Here is a 20,345-nt window from a genome sequence, read left to right as displayed (position 1 = left end):
GAATCATTAATCCTCTGGGACTGTCCCGGCCACAGACTTGGCCAGTGGGGCTCTCTGGGTCAGGGAGCAGCCTTACAAGGAGTCCAGCAGGAAGCATACTCTCTGGGTGCTGGGCATGCCCCCCTGGGAGCACAGCAGCTCCCCAGGCCTGTCCTGAGGGGGTTCTATCCTCTCTGGTCCCACAGCCCTGTCCTTGCATTCTTCCAACGTGGCCAGGAGTGGACACGGGGGCCTGCCATTCTCAGGCACATGCCTCACCGCTCACCTCAGTCTGCTAAAGACCACAGGTGCCCCACACCCACCTCCCGGTGATGATCTGCCATCAGCCAGCTGCTGCCACCCCAGCAGGACGGGCGCTGCCCACACCCCCGGTGTGCTGCCACCAGCCCTGGGAGGTCAGGCCCCTGCACACAAAGGACGCAAAGGTCGCTGGCCGACCCCCACACATCCCACTGGGGAATGAGGGGGCTCCCCTAGCCGGCTCCCCACCCCCCACCTGGAAGCCCACCCAGACACACCACTCTGCACACACGGCGCCCAAACAATGTATTTTTCTCAGTGGCCACCAGGGGGTGCATGTTGACCGCGGTATGTTCTAGAGTCCGTCTCCCTGGTGCTCACGCAGGGGCCGCGCCCCCAGGCTCAGCAGGTCCATCCGCCCGTCCCAGAACGGAATTGGCCCAGGGGTGCCAGTGCCGTAGTTCTGTTCGGAGGCTGCTCCCACCAGCGGGTCCCAGTCGGGGGCGCCTCGCCCGGGTCCCAGGGACCCTTGTCCACCAGTCCCCAGAGCAGCCTACTCCAGAACCACGGTGCCGCCCGCCGCCTCCAGGGCTGCCTTGATCTTCTCCGCCTCAGCCTTGGCGACGTTGGCCTTGATCTCCTGGGGCAGGGACTCCACCAGCTTCTTTGCCTGCCACACAGCAAAGTCAGGAATGGGGCCTGGGTGGCCGCAACCCACCTGCCCCAGAAGGGGCCAGTCCCAGAACCGCTCGCGTGGTGGGGACAGCAGGGAGAGGCCCGTGAGGCACGGAGCTCACCTGGACGAGGTTTATGCCCTGGACGTAGTTCTTGATTTCCTTGATCAGCTTCACTTTGTCCACGGGCTTTGCCTCTGTTAGGCGCACAGCGAAATGTGTCTGTTCTTTCTGTGTGGGGATGTCTTCTTCTGCCACCTGGGAGAGGGAGAGACGAAGCACGGGGCGAAGTGGGCACATCCGCTCCTGGGCCACCCTGTCCTGTCACCCCCACGCCCCAAAGCGAGGCCAGCCAGGCCTGCAGCTCCAGCCGGAGGCGCACCAGGCCTGCTGGGCTCGGGGCTGACCGCCTGGAGCCTCCCTCCCTCCCACGCTCCCCAGCTGAGACCTGGCTCCCTGGCCAGAACGCTGCCTTCTCCCCAGAGGCGGTTCTGAATCTGCCTCCCCTCATCCACCCGCTCAAGTTCCCTTTCCCTTCAAAGCTGTAATCGTGGGACAGGCAGACTGACACCGACAGCTCTTATCCAACAGCGTTTCAGGAAAGCAGTGCCCTTGTCATCCTCAGCCAAGCCCCGAATCGCGTGTGGATGACAGACAGGCAGCCGCAGCCCCACCTTCGCCGAGTGACCGACGACGGGAGGACGAGGCCGACAGAGCTGTCACAGCTGAAGACACAGCACCCCCATGGGGCAGGGGCCATGTGGCCCGGCAGCCTGGGGCAGTCCTGCTTTAGATCTGCTCCCCAATTATTATTATTTTTTTAAAGATTTTATTTTTGATAGAGAGCACAGGGGAAGCAGCAAAGGGAGAGGGAGAAGCAGGCTTCCCGCGGAGCAGGGAGCCCGATGTGGGGCTCAATCCTGGGACTCTAGGATCATGACCTGAGCGAAGGCAGACGCTTAACCAACTGAGCCACCCAGGCGCCCCCTGCCCCCCAATTATTGACAGTATCCCTTCATTCTCAGAAGCGTTCCAGTTTCCACAATGAAGTTCAGAGGAACTCCATCTCTCCTTTGCCCCAAATGTTCAGCCTGAATCTCACCAGCCTGTGAAGCTACCAGTTCCCAGCAGATGGGGGAGTGGAGCTGATACCACTGGAACCATCAGACACATCTGGGACGTGGGACACCCCACGGGACCCCTGACCTGGATTCTGTAGTAAGGGATGGCCAGGGAAAGGGGACTGAGGACGGGAGCCAGACTGCAGAGACCCAGTGACCACACGCAACACACAGTGCTTAGACTGGGGTAAACCAACTGCTAAAAAGTCTGGGACCATTAGCTAAATCTGAACAGACTGAGCGAGAAAATCACTGTTAATGACGTTGGTCGTACAAATGGCTCGTGGCTACGTTAAGAAAACACCTGTGTTTAGAGATATGTGCTGGAGCACACAGAGAAAGGACAGACCACACACGTGCCTTAAGCTTCAAGGGACAAGCGAAGTAAACACGGCAGAACCTTAATCGTCATGGACACCGGGTGATACATATACAGGTTGTTCTTTGCACTTGTCGATAACTTTGGAATTTTCCCAACAGCAAGTGCAACAGCCTCCCACCAAACCAGAAACAGACAAAAACCGTAACAAACTAGCGCATGGCTTCAGGTCGGCTGGTTTCGTCGCGGAGACGAAACCTGCCCATTGCCCCACCTCTGCTCCAGCCCTGGCCATGCCCCACGGCTCTCGTGCCCGCCGGCCCTCTGCTGGGAATGCCCTGCTCTCTTCCTGTATTCCTCAAATCTCCCCCACACTGCCACCTCCTTATTGTGGCCTCCCTGGAAATTGTAACCCTCCCCTCCCCTTAAGCTTCTTCCCTACGTTTTTCCCACATCACTTATCATGTTCCGCTATTCAATAAAATTTTTCTTTTTCTTCTTATTTGGTTTATCGCCAATTTCCCTCCACCAGAAACATGGTCTCCACGTGGGCAGGGATCTGCACATCCTCGGCAGGAAGGTGGTCCCACGGAGGCTGCAGGTGGCCCACAGCCAGCACACACAGCTTTGCGGGATGTGTTGGCTGATGCAGGCTCAAGATGAGGGACAATGAGAGAAATCTGGCCACGTGACGTGGTGGCACCAGAGGAAAACCTTTTTGCATGGGACCCTGGCCTGCGCCCACCTCGGGGGGTGCTGCTGCGGCAGGGGCAGCTCCGGGCATCGTGCCGCCCATCGGCATGAGTCCAACATCCTGGATCTTCAGTGTTTTCTGCAGGGAGAAGGGAGAGCAGTCTCAGTAGCTGCCCGTCACGTTCGAAGACACCCACACAAGGCTGGCACAGTCCTCATACTCAGGGAGCACGCTTCGGACAATTTACTGCGCTCCCCAAATATACCAAGAACAAGACACAGGCCTGGGCTTGTGATACCTTCAGAAGCTCGTTGAGATCTGAGATCTCCAGGAGTGTGAGGCTGGCGATGTCCTGGACAAGCTGCTGGATCTTGGGGGGATACTCCTTGGGCGCGTTATCCAGGGGTGCACCGGCGAGGGCCTCCCCCATTCGATGGCCGCCACATCTCATCAGCCGCACAGCGCAGACATGGGGCACCTGTTTCCTAGCCCCCCATTCAAACAAGGCTGTCAGACTGGCACAAGCGGGTGACACAGACCAGGCGGGTAGGCACTATGAGCTCAGGTCTAGCTCCTTGGTCCCAACCCGGGGGTTCTCAGATTCCAGGGTCCACGAGGATAAGGGGATTTCCCAGCTACCTTAAATTCTTCAACGAGCCTTAGAAATCCACGCGAGTACGTGCAGACATGCTACCCACAACGTTAGCTTCCGGGTCGAAAAAACTATCGGCCCAAGGGAGCAGGACAGTAACTTGAATGCATTTTGCTACACTAAGCCTCTCAGAATCTGGGGCCCTCGGGCGGCACAACGCCGGACCCACTGATGGAAGCCCTACCACGTCACTGGGGCTGCGGGGGAAACTGAGGCCCGGGGAGGGGCAGGGACATGTGCACGGTCATCTGAGGCCACCCCTAGCACACTCAGCAGCCCGCGGGGGTAAGGAGTCGGCGGAGTGGGGGGGGGCCCTCGTGACGCCCACCTGCGCCGGGACCCGACGAGTCGGGGTGACATCCCGCCTGCCGCGCGCGGACGCCGCCCCCAACCTGCACCCTCAGTTGCCGGCCTCGGGCCCCGACCCTGCCACCCTCCAGCCCTCGGCTGACCGCGGTACCTGGCGAGACGGAGCGCAGCTCCCTGAAGCCCGAGACACGGCCCCCAAAGGGGGCGAGCGGCCGCCAGCAGCATCGGTCCGCGGGCGGGAAGGTCACACGCGGCTCCCCAGGAGGAGGACGCTCTAGCCGCCGGGACCGCCGAGCATACGAGCTGAGTAAGGCCGCTCTAGCCGCCGGGGCCGCCGAGCATTCGAGCTGTGTCAGGACGCTCTAGTCCAGGAGGCCGCCGGGGAAACGAGTTGGAGCGGACGCTCTAGCGCTGGCTTCCTCTCGCTCCCAGAGATTACCCACAAGACGGCGAGCCGCGCAGGCGCAGAGGCTCGTTGGTGGCGGCCGGGAGTCGGGGTCGGGCCCCTGGGGCAGGTCGCTGAGTTGTTGGGGCCCCGTCCTCGCTAGGCGAACGAAGGCCAGAGAAGGCCGAGGCTTGGGGAGGCGGTGCCGGCCGGGGCGACAGTGCAGTGACCCCTACTCCCCGACACCTGCCGAAGCCTTGCGCCGGCCGACAGCGGTTCCGGCTCGTGACGCCCTCCCTGGCCGCCCGCGCCTGGGCTCCCCTGGCGCCGAGAGCTCCCGCCGCCCTCTGGGCAGCCTTCTCCTCGCTTCCCTCCTCCCGCTGGAGGGCTGCCTCTCGCGCCAGCGCGGGGCACGTGTTCTGCCGGTCCGTGCCGCCCCGGGAGCGAGGCCCGCGTCCTGGGCCCGCGCGTCTGGGCGGTTGAACTCGGGATTCTCCGCTGACGGCGTGGCTGAGGGTTGTGATTGAGCCGGGAAGGGTCGAGGGATGGGGTCGCGGGCGGGAGGGCTAGCGGTTCGCCTGGGAGAAGAGAACTTAGCAGCCCTGGCTCTGTGTCCAGCTGCCTGAACGCCTGCCTTTCCGTTGTGCACGGGGGGTGCCTCCCCGGCCCCGCTGACGACATCCGCCGTGAGGCTCCTGGGTCTTTGCTCTTTACAGGCTTCAGCCTCTGCTGCTCCAGAGCCGGGCACGGAGCAGCGCTTGTTACATCAAATCGAGAGGGCAGAGCCGTCCTCTGCCTGGCGACCTTCTGCTGTCCTGGCCCTGCCTTTGGCCTGAGCTCAGAGAGCCTCTCTGCCTAGTAAACTAGTCCATTTCTTCACAGAAGAACTAATGCTGGGGTCACCTACGAGATCTTTAAAGTGTGTGAAATGTTCTGAACTCTGGTTACGAGGGGCTGAGTCTACACTATGATAAGGACTTTCTTCCAGACTCTGGTGTAGAATCACACTCATCCTCGGGCGTTGCAAGTCTTCGAGGAGTCAGGGTAGAGCAGGGCCAGATGGGGAGGACTGCTGCTGGGCTCCCCAAGGGCACAGCTCCGTGTGCTGTCTCAGGGAAGGCTCAGATCTGCAGCTGCTGCCAGAGCAGTGCCCACCCCTCGACACCGACCGTGGAACCAGGCTTGGTTCGGGACAGGCTGGCCCACAGGCATGTGCCTACTCGCCCCTGTCCAGAGCTGCACCAGCTGCCCACCACCTTCCTTCTGAACAGACACCGATACTTGTCGAAAGACATTTTATTATCAGTGTTCCATTCCGTCTACTCAGGGCACTGGATGAGATGGCAGCTCAGAAGCAGAGAAGCTGGCGACGAGCCCCCACCCTCCCGTGAGGGCCAGGAGTGCATGCTGACCGCAGGGGGCCACGCCAGAGGGCTCTGGAAAGCACGCACACACGTCAGACCACAGGCCATGCGGTCTCCCGGGTGCAGATGGGGGGCCCACTCCAGCCAGCCCTCACAGGACCTGACACACGGGGCCTGAAGGCTCCCTCTCGGAGAAGATCCTTCCCTCCCACCCTCCGAGGCCCAGCCCTGGGGAAAGAAGTCCGAGACCAACTCAGGGAGATGGGGAGGAGGGTGCGGCCCGGGGGCATGAGGAGTCCGCGGGAGAGGACAGAGGGCGGGGGCCAGGGTGAAGGGCCACCCCCTGCACGCAGCAGGGACACTAGTGACATGGCAGTAAGAGGAGAGCGAGGCAGGACGACGCTAGTTAGAGACGGAGGCGGTGGTTCAGAGAACTGTAGTGTTCTGGATGGCGCGCTCTGGCTGCGGTCAGTCAAACGAGATGAGCTGGGCTTCACTGCCCTGCGCCGGAGGGCCCTGTGCAGGTGGCGGCTGGGCCACGGGGGGTGGCTGTTGGGGGGGTCCCCCGGAGGGCGCCATCTGGGGGAAGGCACAGGAACCATCAGTCCTCCTTCCCCAGACCCCGGCCTTCCCCCAACAGCTTCTCTCTAGAACGCTCCACCCTGGTCTCGGCCTTAGTTAGTGCTCAGTCCTGGCAAAGCCCAGTCCACGCCAGGCCTCCCTCCTCCCACCTTGTCGTGGGTTCCCTGTTCTCGTCCTGCCCCAGCGGCGACCCCAGGAGTTCCCGACCAGTGTCCACGGGGCTGAGCACACGCGTGGTCTGGACATCTGTGTGCGTGGCTGCATGTGCCGGCTGGGAAGCAGTCCTGGCCTGCACGGGCTCCTCCCAGGACAGCCCCACCATCGTCCTCGAGCCGAGCCGCCGGCAGCCCCGGGAGGCGCTCACCTGCTGGTACATAGGCTGCTGCCCCGCGATGTAGGGCTGCTGCGGGGGCGGCAGAGGTGCGTCCTGGCTGGGGAGGGTGCTCATGAGACTCTGTGAAAATGAAGCGAACCCCACGTGAAGGAGCCCTGTATGCCAATACAGGAGCGTTTCTGACTTGGAAAATCAAATGCCCACCAGCTAGGAGAGCCTCCCGGTGGGGAGGGGGGTTGGGCAGGAGGCCAGGGCCTGCCCAGCCCTCCCCCAGCCTCTTTTCCACGTGGACACCGCACGCGGTCTCTCACCTGCATGCCGTAAGGCTGATAACCCATGGACACCGACTGAGTCCCCATGTAGCCCATGGCGCCGGACTGCGGAGGCTGGGACATGGCCGGGAGGCTCTGGGGGGCCTGGGAGGCCACGTTCTGTGGAGGGAAGTGTGTGATGGGAGAAGGGCTGCGGGCCCTTGCTGGAGAAGGGAGCCGGCCCTGCCCACCTACCTGATAGCCCTGGGTCGGAGTAGGCTGGTAGGACGAGTAGGCGGGGCTGGCGGTGGGCCCGGTGGGGCCCTGGGGCGCTGCCTGCGCCCCGGTGGCCCCTGCTGGGTACATATAGGCGCTCACCATGCCGGGATCTACGGAGGGAGAGGAGCAAGCTCACTACCCTGCAGAGTGACTTCTGGAACCAAGTTCACATTTCACATTCTCACAAAAGGAAAAGAAAACAAAGATGGGAGAGAAGCTCTAGTGCTGAATGCAATCAGAAGAAATGAACCAAACTATCGACGGGGTGTAACAGGACAGCACGGGAGGGGCGGGGGAAACGAGCTCTCGCACCTTCTGAAACTCAGGGCCTGAAGACAGAGGACTACAGACCTAGTGAGCCCAGTCAGGAGGACCTCTCCCCAGGGGCTCGGGCTGGCTTTCCCGAAACCACTTTCTGTGTACTCCAGGAACGAACAGAGCAGCCAATGTGGGGAGGATACAGGCACGGAGAGGGGAGGAAGCCCCGTGCCGGATCACCGAGCCCAGGTCTGCCGTCCGCAGACGAGCCTTGTGTGTGTGTACACGTCCTCGCGGGCTGCCGCGAGGGCCTGGCACGCAAAGCACACCCGGGCCCCAGGTGCTGAACAACCCCCACTTCCAGGACCAGCGGCTCCCTGGACAGGGGCTGCCTCCAGGGCTGAGCAGCGACAATGTGAACACAGAATGTGGGTAGATGGCCCAGGAGCCGGCCACACCTGGGACCATCTGAGCCGTGAAACCAATTGTGAAATTTGAATAAAATGGGTCCATGTGGATGTAAATGACGAAAGAGTAAAGAGAAGGAAAAGTGCTTCCTTACAGTGAAAAAATAACGGACCCACAAGAGAGGAACGAGATGAAAAAGTCACTGGGTGACAAACGTTATGACAGCCTCAGACACGACGGAGAAGACTCTAAAGCTAGCAGGTGACAACTGAGGAAGAACAAGGATGTGTGCAAGTCTCGTCCCGACTGAGTGGTTGCTGCCACCGGACGGCCAGGCCCTCGCAGGAACCCCGGGAGGCCGCCTGCACGCCTCGGGCCAGCAGCCGGCTGTGCCCTCCTGCTGAACACTCCAGCGCCCAGGATGGCCGGTCAAAACCCAACCACAAAGACCAGACACGACCCAGTGAGGGCTGGTCTGCAAGACAGCAGGCCAGTGCTCTTTGAGGAGTGTCATGAACACAAAGGCAGAGAAAGAACGTTCTCGATCAAAGATGAAAAGCAGCCAAACAGTTAAAGACAACAGCCATGGGGCTTCCTATCTGCACAAGGGGTGTTACTGGGACGGTGTGGGAGAGCTGAACCCGGCGACAGGTGAGGTCACACGCTGACCGCGCTAGCAGCAAAGGGCGTCGTAGCCGCCACCCACTCTAAAAAGGTTCAGGGAGGGCGCCTGGGTGGCTCAGTCGTTAAGCGTCTGCCTTCAGCTCAGGTCATGGTCCCAGGGTCCTGGGATCGAGCCCCGCATCGGGCTCCCTGCTCAGTGGGGAGCCTGCTTCTCCCTCTCCCTCTGCCTCCCCCCGGCTTGTGTTCATGCTCTCTCTCTCAAATAAATAAAATCTTAAAAAAAAAAAAGATTCAGGGAAAAAAGTCCACGTATGTGTGCGCACACACGGCTGCACGTATGAAGGGAGAGTGCAAATGTAATGAAACATCGTTTGGGAAATCTAGAAACCCTTTGTACCGTTTAACTTTTCTGTAAAACTGAAATTACAGCGAAATAAAAACAAAGGAAAAAATAGTAGCCTGGAGCTCATCTTGGCTGCTGGACACCTGCGCCCACCCCATTACCTGCTCCGGCCCCAGGCATGCTGGGGTAGGGGCTGCTGGCGGCGGGGGCCGGCTGGCTCATGTACACCGTGTGCATGGGGGAGCCCTCCACTGAGCCTGCGGGGCTGAAGGTGCCCGGGAAGCTTGTTGGGCCCGAGGGCTGGTACAGCACGCCCCCGGCCGCGGGCATGGCCTGGAGCTGGGGACAAAGAGAGACGGCGGTCAGGGCAGTCCTCGGTGGCCGCAGCCCCTGGCTAGGGGTGGGCCTGGGGTGGGTGCGTGCCTGGGCGTAGGGCAGGGAGAAGGCGGGCATTTGGGCACGCATCTGGATGGTCTGCTTCTGCTGCTCCAGGCGCAGCTGCCGCTCCTTCTCCTGCTCCTGCAGGCGCTGGATGGCCAGCTGCCGCTGCACCTCCAGGTACTCCTGTGGGCACAGGGCACCGTCAGGCCTGTCCACGACCGCGGCACCCCCCAGGTGGGGCCGGCCACCACACCTGCTTTTTCTGCCGCATGATCTCCAGCTTCTGGGCCAGCTGGATCTGGCGCTGGCGCTCGGCTTCCTCAGCTGCCCGGCGAAGCTTCTCCCGGTGCTCCTCCCGCAGGGCGCTGAGTGCCCCCCGGGCATCGCGGATCTGCGCCAACTTGTCCTGCAGCCCCTCGTAGTATACTGAGGGGAGAGGGCAGTGCCAGGAGTGCGGGGCGTGGGAGGGAAGCACTGGCTGCCCAGGGCCGGGCTCTGGCCACCAGGCCTGCCCTCACCCAGCCAAGCGCCTGTCTGCAGGGCACAGCGGGCATCTAGGCTCCCAGGGTCAGGCTGGGGGTGGGATTCTTCCTGGAGCCGATGGTCCTATGCTTAGTGGGACATTTCGCATCGCAGAGACCACCTCCCGCGTTGCCCACGGCCCAGAGAAGGACTCTTGAGAAGCTGCCGCCCTCGGGGTAGTCCCACCGAGGCCCTTCTCCGTGCCCACAGCGAGCGGCCAGCACAGATGCTCACACGACACCGTGCTGAGGGCCCCCCGGGCACTGTGGCACCTACGCCTGCGCTCGTCCAGCTGGTTGAGCAGCTCCAGCAGCTGGGGGTGCATGCTGTTGATGGACTGGAAGAGGGACAGCACGGCCGAGTCGTTGGTGATGCTGCGGCCCCGCACGTGGTTGCTCTTCATGCGGTTGACGAAGGTGGTGACGGCATTCTGCAGGGCCTTCAGGAACTGCGCATGGCTCTCCTCCGACTCCCCGTTCTGGTACTGCTGCTGGGGGCAGGTGGGGGCTCTTGCGGAGCAGCCCCTTGGGCGGGGCACCACCCACCACTCCAGGCACTGAGCCCTGGCCTTTCTGCGCAGGACTCGATCCTCCCAGTGGTGCTATGAGGGGGCACCCTTTGACAAATGCAAACACTGAGGCCCGAGGAGGCTTAACTCTTGCATTTGGGCGTGGCACTGGCCAGGACAGAGCTGGTTGGAGCTCGGGCAGCCTGGCTCACAGCCCCTCTGCCCCTACCCTGCAGGGGACCTGCCTCCCTCAAAGAGGCCCCGGTCTTTCAGTCCAATGACCAACAGAGCCCAGAAACCCCAGGACAGAACAAGGACTCATCCAGGTGATTCTGGGCTGCCCTAGGATATTCCGATCCATTCTAGGCAGCAAGTGGCCAAGTTGTGGACCACAGCCAGCCAACCCAGAGATGTTCCATCGAGAGTTCTGGGCTGGAATGGCTTGCCCCTGGGAGGTCGCTGTGGGCAGGGCTCAGCCCCATCAGGAGAGCTGCCTGTGCGGGGCCCATGAGGGAACCACAGCTTACCTCACCAAAGGGGCCGCCGGAGGGAGCTATGGGCTGAGAGTCTGGCTCCGGGAGGGGAGTCTGGAAGAGGACAGAGAGAGTGAGGGGGTCATCCGGCCTGTCCCAGGCCCCCCCCCAAACAGGACTGTGGGCCAGGAGTGCTGAGAGCAGTGCACCTCCAGCGCGTTGGCGGGGACTGCATGCCCCTCCACGGGCGGGGCGGCCGGCTCCGTCAGGGGCGCGGGTGCGGACGGGGTAGGGCTCTTGCGGGCCTCCTCCTGCTTCTTCTCCCAGTAGTTCCGGTTGAGGTACCGGGCGAGCTGCGCACACAGCAAGGGTCACTCCCAAGGGCCAGGGAGCAGCAGGGGAAAGCACTGCACGTGGGGGCACCCTCACCTCGGGGTCGATGTCCTCAGCCAGCGGCGCCGACGAGGTCTGGGGAGACACAGACCAGAGCAGCAGTGACCCATGGGCTCAAACATGTGCCCAGCTCCTCCCAGGCCGTCGCTCGGGAGGCTGGGATGCCACCACGGTGACAGTGGACCCCAGGCGCTGGCCAGTCTCTGAACAAGGCGCAGGGCAGTATCCCGCCAGCCTTCCTGGCAACCACACCTCCGGTCCCAACGGTGGACTGTTCTTAGGCCCTCAGCCACCCGGCCCCACCCAGACCCCGCAGAGCTCGCCATGACTTCCTGAACCTTCTGTCTCACCTGCCACCCACCCCCTTATTTACAGAGAGGACTGAGGCCAGAAAAAGGCAGGCCACCTTCGAGCCCAGGGTTTGCCCGCCTCCTCTCACTCTGGGGAGGTCTCCAACCTTCCCAGTGTCATCCTCCCCTACAGAGAACCCCGACCTGGAGCGGAGGGCTGGGGAAGGCTAGGCTGGACCTTCACCTTCCCCAGCTTCATCAGGCCATCCTTTCTGGGGCAGCCCTCCCACCCTCCCGCACCGAAGTGTGGCCCAGGCCGGGAGGGTGCTCACCACAGGCGAAGAGTACAGGCTGCTGGCCGGGGGCGCCGACGAGGCCACGGGCACGGGCTCTGCCTTGGGGTATGTGGCAGCGGCATATGCGGACTTCTGTCTCTGCGGGAGAGGCAGGAAGGGTCCCGGTGCAAGGGGGCTGACCTACCACACTCCTCTGCCCTCCCCAAACATCTCGGCGCACCCCCCAAGCCCGGCGCACCTGGCCCAGGGGAGCTCCCCTCCAGCTCACCATCCTCTCCTTCTCCTCGGCTTCCGACTGTGACAGAGCCAGGGCCAGCTGCAGGTCCTCCTCCTCCTGCAGGGCCGTCTCATCCCGCTTGGGGGGCAGCTAGGAACAGACAGGCTGTGAGCAGGGCCTGGGGACAAGGCACCCCCAGGGACCCGGGGCCAGTACCTGGGATTGCTGGGACAGGGGGCTGGTCAGGTACTCCGGGGGCAGCTCCGTTGTGGACGACGCCTTTCCTTCTGCTTTCCTGGAAGCGAGAGGACACTGGGTGGCTGAGCACCATCCCCCGGCCCCCAGCATCCCCACAGAACGACGACAGTGCCACAGGCCACGCTCTGGAGAAAAACTGGTCCCTCAAAGCAGCTCTGTCGCCTCTGGGACGTGGGACCCCGGGCAGGTCACCTGGCCTAAGCCCCAGCCCCCTCTCCTGGAAATAAGGTTCAACCACGGGAAAGGAACTTTCCAGGGGAGCGGCCTGGAGGCACCACCTAACCGAGGGAGGAGTTCCCATTGCTGACACTGGGAGCCGGACAGCACGGGCCCCCAGAGCGGCTGCACGGAGAGGGACAGCCTCATCCTGGGAACGCACAACCTGACTCTAACCACAAGGCCCCAGACCCAAACCAAGGGGGGCGCCACACCAGCCCAGGCCCCTGAGAAACGCACACGTCGGGACAAAGAGGCTGCATGGAGATCTGGGTCACGGGAGTGCAGTGACAGCCACCTGCCGTGTGCCGGGGGCCTGGGCGGGCCTGGCGGGGGCAAGACTGCCGCAGGACATGACTGGGACTTGCTGGAACCAGACGGAAACACAAAGCATACATCACGTGTCCTGGCCGGACAGCTCTGCTGTGCTCTCAGGAGTACACGCTTCTTGGGAAATGCACACGGCGGGTTCGGGGACGGGGTACCCGCAGCTCACTCTCAGAGCTTCAGAATGAACAAGATACGCGGGAACACCCGTGCAGATGGGGAAGGAAGACCATGCGCTTGAGCCAATCGCCCACAAGGCCGTGTCAACACCGAGGGACCCGGGAGGAGGCCGCACCCCGCAGGGTCTGCTTCCCACGCCTGCATCTTTTCTCTAAGTTTTACTTCCAAGCTAAGAAGTTAAAAAGCAGACAAACCAAACAACAACCCCCAGCAGCTGGCTGGCAGGTCCCAGCCCTGCCCCCAGACGGCCAGGAGCAGCAGCCCGGCTTCAGGGAGCACACCCGGGCCCCCAGGGCCCCCAGCAGGGCACCCACCTGTTCAGCTGCTCATAGCAGGGCTCGCACACGCGCACCTCCTTCTCGATGCCGAACTTGGGGATGGTGGAGCACTTGGAGGAGCACTTGCCGCAGAAAATCTGACCGCACGCCCGGCAGTGGTGCTGCAATATGGAGCGGGTCAGGCCGCGGCCCCCTCGCGCCCCCCCTGCCCACCACTGCCCGCCGCAGACGCCGCCAGGCCGGGCCCCCAGGGTGGGCAGACGGCAGGCCTGCGAGGCCACAAAAACCCTAGGGAAATGGCACGTTTCCAGGCTCTCAACTGCAGCCACCGTTTGGGGGAAAGAAGTCAAATTAAAAACAAAAGTTCCTAAGAACCACGCATGAGTTGCTTGGAGAGAAGAGGTTGTGCTGACAGAGGTCCAGGGAGTCTGCTCAGAAGCCCTGGCCTCAGCCTCCACCATCGTGGTCTGTGCTTCAGGAGGGAGGGACGTGGCGGCTCGAGGGCCCGAGTGCACAGGCTGTTAGCCTCGAGAGGCAGCCAGGGGGCTGCGGGCCCCGGCAACACACACCCGAGCCTCCCACAGCCCCAAGCTTGCAGCGTTCCTGTCCCCAGGGGGGTGCACCCGCGCCCAAGCTTTGTCAGACGGCACAGACCACCGGGCTCGGGACCCCTTGATGACCCTGCTCACCACGGAGCTAGGAGCTGGAACTGCTCCTTGCACCATGAGGCCATAGCCAAGAAAAAAAGGATCCTGAGTGGGTTCAGTGGCCCCCTGGGGACAGCCGGGGTGGGGGTGGAGTCGGCCCTGGGGCGGGCACACTCACCTTGCGTGTCACCACCCCGAACTGCACTCTGCAGCGGTGGCACTCCTCAGCATCCACCCAGTCGGGGGCCTGGGGGGCAGGCAGAGTCAGGATCGCATGGCCTCCACCTTCCCGGCCAAGATCCCTGTTTCCCACAAAGGGGACAAGACCCCAGTGTGGGCTCAGGGGCTGAGGTCCCAGTCTGCAGATGGGAGGCAGGAGCCCACCCCAAACACACTCTCCTTTCTGAAGGTGTGACTGCAGGAGCCCCTGCAGCTCGGGGTCGGTATTTGTCTTAACTACGCGAACCCGTCAGCCGCAGCGTGAAGGGACCTTGAGCTGCGTTCCAAACTGAGCCCCCGGAGGCACGGCTGCATGTCCCATACGTGTTGTTTTTGAGACAAAACGGCAGCTCACCCACTGATGTTCCCCACAAGCCGGGACCCGGGACTTCCCTTCTGCTTCCTCAAAGCAGCCGAACTCCCAGAGCGCCCGGCCAGTTCAGCTGGAAGAACCTGTGGCTCCCGATCTCGGGGTCGTGAGTTTGAGCCCCATACTGGCTGTACAGATTACTTAAATAAACTTAAAAAAAAAAAGCAGCCGAACTCCTAGATGGCCAGCACCCCGTGAACTCACTCTCTCTGCGGCAAACATGGCGTCGCTCTCCTTGAACTCCGGGAAGACGTGTCCTGGAGAAAGGAGACCACGGTCACCACCAGTGCCACGCCGGTATGCGGGGCCCTGACAGCCTTAGCTGTCCTTGCCCAGTCTGCCCCGAGACCTTCAGGAGCCACGTCCTAGCTCTGGGCAGCCACCTCCCCAAGCACACCTACAAAAGGAGGCCCAGAGGCCCCGGGCAGCAAGCTCAGTGACCCAGCACCAGGCGAGGGCACCTGGGTGTGTGAGCGGGCCGCCCCATCCCAAGGCATGGGGCCTGGCCTCATTCGCACCCCATCGAGGCTTCACAGATCTTCCCTGGACCTGCTGTCCGGCTCCTGGCCCCACACCCCAGCCAACTGTACCTCTCAGGACTCTTAAAACAGATTCCCAAGCTTTTTGGAGGCACAGGCTCCTTGAAAATTCCATGAAGCTTTGGGCTGTCTCCCCAGGAAAGTGAATGCGAGCATACACCCGCCATCCCATGTCCAACGTCCAGGATTGAGGGACTGAGACCAGCTCACTGACACGGACAGAACCTTCATCACAAGTCTCCATGAGGTCCAACCCGCCCATAGCCACCAGATGCCGCCCCTGCTCCACGCTTCATCTCAGGGCCTTTGCACAGGCGGGAGCCGCTCCAGCCCCCCCCGTGCCCCCCAGCGTGAGCACTACAGTCTGAATCTGCTGTCCTCCTCGCCAAGCCCCAGCAGATCTGTGTGGCCGCTGTGGCAGCTGGGAGGAGCACAGATGAGGCCTTGAAAAGGTCCCCCAGCTGTCACAGCCCTCCCAGGATTTCCCGCCATTCTCGGGGCACCCCAGCTCCCGCCTGAGCCGCTCTGGCAGGCTGGTCCCTCCTGTGCCTTGTCCCGTCTGTGATGGCCCCGGGGCCTCAGAAGCGAGTCCTCCACAGGATGCTGGCTTGTTTACACATTCAGGTCTGGCACACGAGCTGCCTGCTCTCCAGGCCTCCTCCCACCCCCCACGCTAAATCAGCCCCCAAGAGGCGAGGGCCCCCGCTTTACTTCCTTCCTAGGACCCAACACTCCGGACTTAGCTCCTCTGCTCAGTCTTTTCACTTGTGTGTTGTCCACCACATGCCCCTGTCCTGCCCTGACTGGGCGTAAGGTCGGGAAAGGCAGGGGCTCCAGAGCCCAGAGCAGGCTCCCACCGCCGCCGGTCATGCAGTATGGTGCTATCCCCCTGCCCCGCACAGGGTGCACACCCAGCCCCCACCCAACGCACCTTCCACCTTCATGATCTGGTACGTGTCCTGGACCACCTTGTACTTGGGCTCGTTCCGGAAGGCGTGAGCCCAGGCCTGGATCAGATACAAAATCTTGTTTCGGACGTTTACTTCCACCTGCCTCTGCATAGAAACGAAAACGGAGGAGGAGAATGAGAGACATGGAACACCAGAGATGTCTCAGCATGAGGAAGCTGCAGGAAGACCGCACCACTCTGACCATGTGGGGTGGGCAGAGGCAGGGAGGGCCCCACGCATGGGGCACCAGAGTCATGCATGGACCCATTACCCAGGCCCAGCCCTCCTCCATGAAGCCCGGTCCCTGAGGACAAACTTGTCACAGCGGTGTGCCCACTCAGGGCCTGACTTTTCTTTAATGCCCTGGGAAAAGCTGGGGAAGCCCCGAAGTCCGGTTCCCCAGACCCACTACCCTATAACCACCTGCTTCTTCCTTCCCTGCCCCTAGGAGCTTGGTCAATGTCAGGGGCCCACAAGTCTAAGCCGGTGTGGCTCCAGCAAATGCCAGGCTCCATCAGGCAGCGCCCACCAGAGCCGTGCTGAGGGAGCGATGTGCAGCTGGCCGCCTTTCCTCTGGCCACGGCCAGCCTAGGTGGGCGGGGGCAGGGGGGCAAGCGGGCGGCCGCCCCAGGAGCCGCCCCATGGGCAGAGCCACCGCTTCCACCAGCTTAGAGCATCATCAGTCACGTGCCTAGAGCTCTCCCGGGGACGCTCAGGAAGATGGCAGGATGAGAAAGCTGCTCCGGGGAGATGCCAACTAGACTCACTCACTAGGCTTCTGGTTCTTTCCTGTGATCCGTGTCCAGTCGGTGGACCCCTCTTTCCTATCGTGACCCTCCCTCTCCAAGGGGGGACTGACTGGCTTAGACCACATGCAGCACAAACAGGACACAATTGCGGGACACGAGAAGCGAAGGGTCTGACCCTTCTGCTCTTTCAGCCTGGATGCAGGGCCCCCAGTCAGGGCCCAGCTCAGGTCCCAGATGGGCTCTCAGCCACGTGAGGCCACGGACACCCACACAGGCCAGGAAGCTGTGGCCCCGCCCCCCAATGGAGCAGAGACTGTGTCTGGGGCTCCGCTCCTTGGCCGCCGCCCCGGCTGCCTCACCCCTGTGGGACGGGTGCACCCCTATACCGCCCTCTCTGCATCACACAACCTGCTGGTGTCACCACCCACATCACAATCCCTGCAGGTGGGCAGCGCCAGCCCGCGGGGCCACGGATGGTGGCCTGTGCAGCATTATCTCTCGGGGCTCTGGAGGACTGTCCCCCCTCTACAAATGCAGAGTGTGAAACCCACTCCCCAATGTGTCCCTGCTGTGTCGTGTCCCCCCAACCTCCCTCCATAAGCACGTCGGACTCACACATCTCCCTGCTCAGAATCCTGGCTCTGCACGTGGGACCCACCCAGCCGCCCTTCGGGGCTCCCCCCAGGCCTCTGGCCGCACCCTCTGCTCACAGCCACCCACACGTGCACAGCTCCTTCCCCTCCTTCTCTGCAACCCGGGGAGACTCCCAGCCCTGCCCCCGGGAAGCCTCCCCTGACCCCCCAGGAGGAGCAGGGTCTCCTCAGCATCCCCAGCACAGCACTCCGGTTCGTTTCCGGTAAAGCCCCAACATCATCGAGCTGGGATTTGGGAGGTTCGGGGACCACCAACACCCACCTTCCTGTCCTCAGTCCTGCCTGGCCCTGCCACCGCCTCAGGGGCCAGCAGAGCCCCAGAAAGGCACAGGCACGGCCTCGGGGTAACTGTGTCCTCCCCCCCAGGGCCCACCTTCAGCAGCTCCTTCAGCTCCTCCATGGTCTGCTTGTTGGCCACCTCATCATGGACAGTCTGGCCGCAGTTCTTCACCACAGACTCCATGACCTGCAGGACCCAAGGAAGGGAAGTCTCGAGCCCCCGGTCCAGCCAGGGTGAACCCGCCTTGGACAGGCCCCTCAGGCAACCTAGCCCATCAGCAGAGTCCCCGTGGCAGCTCTGAGTCAGGCAGCAACCAGCGCTGTATGTGCTCCTTCTAACTCCATTTCTTACCACCAGGGACAGAGACCAGAGTCAACCTCAGGGCCCTGAGTCTGTAGCTTCAGGGGGGGCAGCTGAGGCACTGTCCTCCATCAGGGCTGCTCCTACCTGCCCTCACGCCCCAGGCAGCTGGGCAAGGCCCCAGGGTCACGCTGTCTCTGCCGTCTGGACACTGGGGCGGCAACCCTTGAAGTGGCCAGAGTGCAGGGATCTAGTTACCTCCAGGGCGTACAACGCCACGTGAGGATTCTTGTCGTTGACTTTCTTTTTGATGGAACTCACGGCATATTTGGCTCTGAAAAAAGAAATGTTGATAAAAGAAAAAAGAAAAAAATATCATCTTAAAAGCCAACTTGAGAAAACCTCTGCCACCCTTTGGTCTTCAAAATCCCCAAGCAAACATTAAGTACCTCCAAGCAATACAGAGAAAACCCTTTCCTTGTCCCCAGATCCCCAAAACCCCAGCGCGGAGACCACTCAACTCTCCTCCTAAGACCTAATGTGGTCGACGTCCATCAGGGCAGGATACTGCGGGATCCTGGAGCATCAGTGGGCACCAAGGAAGCTGGGAGTGCCATGCTGCCACCCCCTTGCTTCTGAGCAGGCACAGACCCTCCTCACTTACTGTGTGTCCCCCTGGCGGATGAGGTCACAGATCTGCAGGATGGACTCCCAGTCGGTCTCCAGCAGAAGCTGGCTGGTTGCTTTGTCTACGGCAAAAACACACCATTACTGGAGCTTGTCCTCTGTGATTCCCTGGTTGGCCCCAGAGCTCAGCAACAGAGAAAGGACCGCCTCCTTCCCATTTAAAACATTTGGACTGAATGGAAAACCCCATGAAAATCCTCTTGATGCCCGATAATCACGAGAGTACCATCCTTTCCAGAAAAGCAAACAGCTTAAAAAATACTAACGGCACAGCTGCTGTACACTTGATCCAAACGCTTTATGTGATCACCGAATTCTTAAACAATCTCCTGAGCAACGTCCTATTCCCATCGTCTTCACAACAAAGACAACGAAGCAGAGAAGTGAGGTCACTGCCCAAAGTCACAGAGCTTGCCGGGCCAAGCCAGGCGGGGTTTCACACTGCACTCTGCCACCTCATCCCTGAGTCCCTGGTTTTCCCCATGTTTAACCTGTCCGATGAGATCTCAGCGGGGGCAAGGCTGGAGAAGATGCAGCCTGGACTCCAGTCTTCTGCTTCAAGTGTTTCGTGGGATGAAGCCAGGAATGACCTCCAGGAAGTATTCTTCAAATAACACCTGTGCTCTCTGCACGTCACAGCTGGCCCACACACACTATGCTCTGCTCCCCCAGCCCTGCTGGCTCTCCTCCCTGGAGACACACCGGGGGTCTAATAAGGTGCGTCCACACATAGTACTGATCTGGTAGTAACTTCTGGATTGATCTTTGGAGGGCTGAACCACCCCTCAGCATGCATGTTCTCAGAACAAGGAAGGTGCCTCATATGAGGTCTCCTCCAAAACCACATTCAAGGAAAAAGCAGGGCAGGCTCAGACCAACCACTGGAGCACCCAGAGCCCCCACCGCAAACACAGAACCCACCCAGTAGCATTGGGGGTGGAGAGCATGCTCATAAACATCCATCTTCCCCTTACTAAAATTGGTGACCTCCAGAAAGCTCATAAAGGATCAGCTATCCACATCTGACAAACAGAAAAACCACCTCCCTAAACCACCGGGGCCTTCCCGGAGCCAGTGGGGGAGCCAGTGGGGACACGGGGCTGCCTGCCTCCCAAGGAAGCAGCGCTCAAAGAGCCTGGCAGGTCCCCGGGAGGACACTACTGGTTCCACCCTTTGGAGCCCAAAGTTTGGGGCACCCTCGGTTCCCCAAACCTCGGTTCCCCTGCAACCTAGAATTTTTTGGGGGGAGGGGATCTATTTGACTAAGTGACCCGTTTCCATGACTCAGGACTCGTGGCCCGCTCAGTCAGGCTTGTGGCTCCGGGGGGGGGGGGGGGGGGATCCTTTCCCTGGGGACCTGCCCGCCTCGGCACAGGAGCAGAGCCTCGAGCACGGTCGCCGCGAGCGCGGGCCCAGCCCCTCTGCTGACCCTCACCCACTTGGGTCGGAGCCCGCGCCCAGCGCCCCGGACTGCCAGGTCCCTACACCGCCGGCGCGCCCACCCACACCCCGGGCTCCGGGGCCCCGGTCGCTTCGCGGCCGCCCCCCGGCTCTGCTCCCGGGACGCTGGCCAGCCGCGAGGGGCGGGGGCCGCGTTACCTAGGAGACGCTCGAAGGTGCCGCTACCGCGCCCCATGGCGACCCCGGACCCCGACCCGACGCCGCTGCGCTCTCCGCTGCGAACCGGCGCGCCCCCGACTTCCGCTTCCGCCTTTGCCTAGGGCGCGCGCACGCGCGCGTCACCGGGCAGGGCCGGGCCGCGAGCCGCGAGGAGG

General features: G+C 62.0%; 2 protein-coding genes across 5 annotated transcripts; both read right to left on the bottom strand.

Moving 5' to 3' along the window:
• Positions 1-535: 535 nt before the first annotated feature.
• Positions 536-4,351, bottom strand: MRPL12 (mitochondrial ribosomal protein L12). Its single transcript, XM_032429679.1, has 5 exons — positions 4,161-4,351; positions 3,347-3,533; positions 3,100-3,186; positions 1,038-1,172; positions 536-910 (listed from the first exon to the last, which is right to left on the bottom strand). Exons 1-5 carry the CDS (start codon positions 4,232-4,234, stop codon positions 794-796), a joined length of 600 nt encoding a protein of 199 aa, XP_032285570.1. The 5' UTR covers positions 4,235-4,351; the 3' UTR covers positions 536-793.
• Positions 4,352-5,351: 1,000 nt separating this feature from the next.
• HGS (hepatocyte growth factor-regulated tyrosine kinase substrate) lies at positions 5,352-20,303 on the bottom strand. Of its 4 annotated transcripts, none has more exons than XM_032429676.1 (22): positions 20,170-20,302; positions 18,548-18,632; positions 18,142-18,217; positions 17,677-17,769; positions 15,883-16,006; positions 14,617-14,669; positions 14,002-14,070; positions 13,213-13,337; positions 12,134-12,212; positions 11,969-12,067; positions 11,737-11,838; positions 11,151-11,189; positions 10,931-11,074; positions 10,776-10,835; positions 10,017-10,230; positions 9,472-9,644; positions 9,261-9,401; positions 8,999-9,176; positions 7,181-7,314; positions 6,986-7,105; positions 6,705-6,794; positions 5,352-6,337 (listed from the first exon to the last, which is right to left on the bottom strand). In XM_032429676.1, exons 1-22 carry the CDS (start codon positions 20,204-20,206, stop codon positions 6,227-6,229), a joined length of 2,346 nt encoding a protein of 781 aa, XP_032285567.1. In that variant the 5' UTR covers positions 20,207-20,302; the 3' UTR covers positions 5,352-6,226. The 4 variants fall into 4 exon arrangements, with proteins under 4 accessions (XP_032285567.1, XP_032285569.1, XP_032285565.1 ...); XM_032429678.1 differs by having other exon boundaries at positions 5,561-6,337; positions 10,017-10,227; XM_032429674.1 differs by lacking the exon at positions 5,352-6,337 and having other exon boundaries at positions 6,429-6,794; positions 20,170-20,303.
• Positions 20,304-20,345: the final 42 nt, after the last annotated feature.

The sequence above is a fragment of the Phoca vitulina genome, unplaced genomic scaffold, assembly GCF_004348235.1.
Source record: "Phoca vitulina isolate PV1807 unplaced genomic scaffold, GSC_HSeal_1.0 scaffold41, whole genome shotgun sequence".
Classification (NCBI taxonomy): Eukaryota; Metazoa; Chordata; class Mammalia; order Carnivora; family Phocidae; genus Phoca; species Phoca vitulina.
The sequence above is the reverse complement of the archived record's forward strand: the minus strand, read 5'-3'. Positions and strand labels throughout refer to the sequence as shown.

Excerpts from the sequence above, each read along its gene's own strand:
- MRPL12 (XM_032429679.1), bottom strand. The coding sequence starts at position 4,234 with ATGCTGCTGGCGGCCGCTCGCCCCCTTTGGGGGCCGTGTCTCGGGCTT. Across the intron at positions 3,187-3,346 it reads ATCTCAACGAGCTTCTGAAG|AAAACACTGAAGATCCAGGA; the intron begins GTATCACAAGCC and ends TTCTCCCTGCAG. Across the intron at positions 911-1,037 it reads AGGGCATAAACCTCGTCCAG|GCAAAGAAGCTGGTGGAGTC; the intron begins GTGAGCTCCGTG and ends GCTGTGTGGCAG.
- HGS (XM_032429674.1), bottom strand. The coding sequence starts at position 20,206 with ATGGGGCGCGGTAGCGGCACCTTCGAGCGTCTCCTAG. Across the intron at positions 11,839-11,968 it reads CCGAGGAGAAGGAGAGGATG|AGACAGAAGTCCGCATATGC; the intron begins GTGAGCTGGAGG and ends CCTCTCCCGCAG. Across the intron at positions 10,836-10,930 it reads TCCCCGCCAACGCGCTGGAG|ACTCCCCTCCCGGAGCCAGA; the intron begins GTGCACTGCTCT and ends GTCCTCTTCCAG.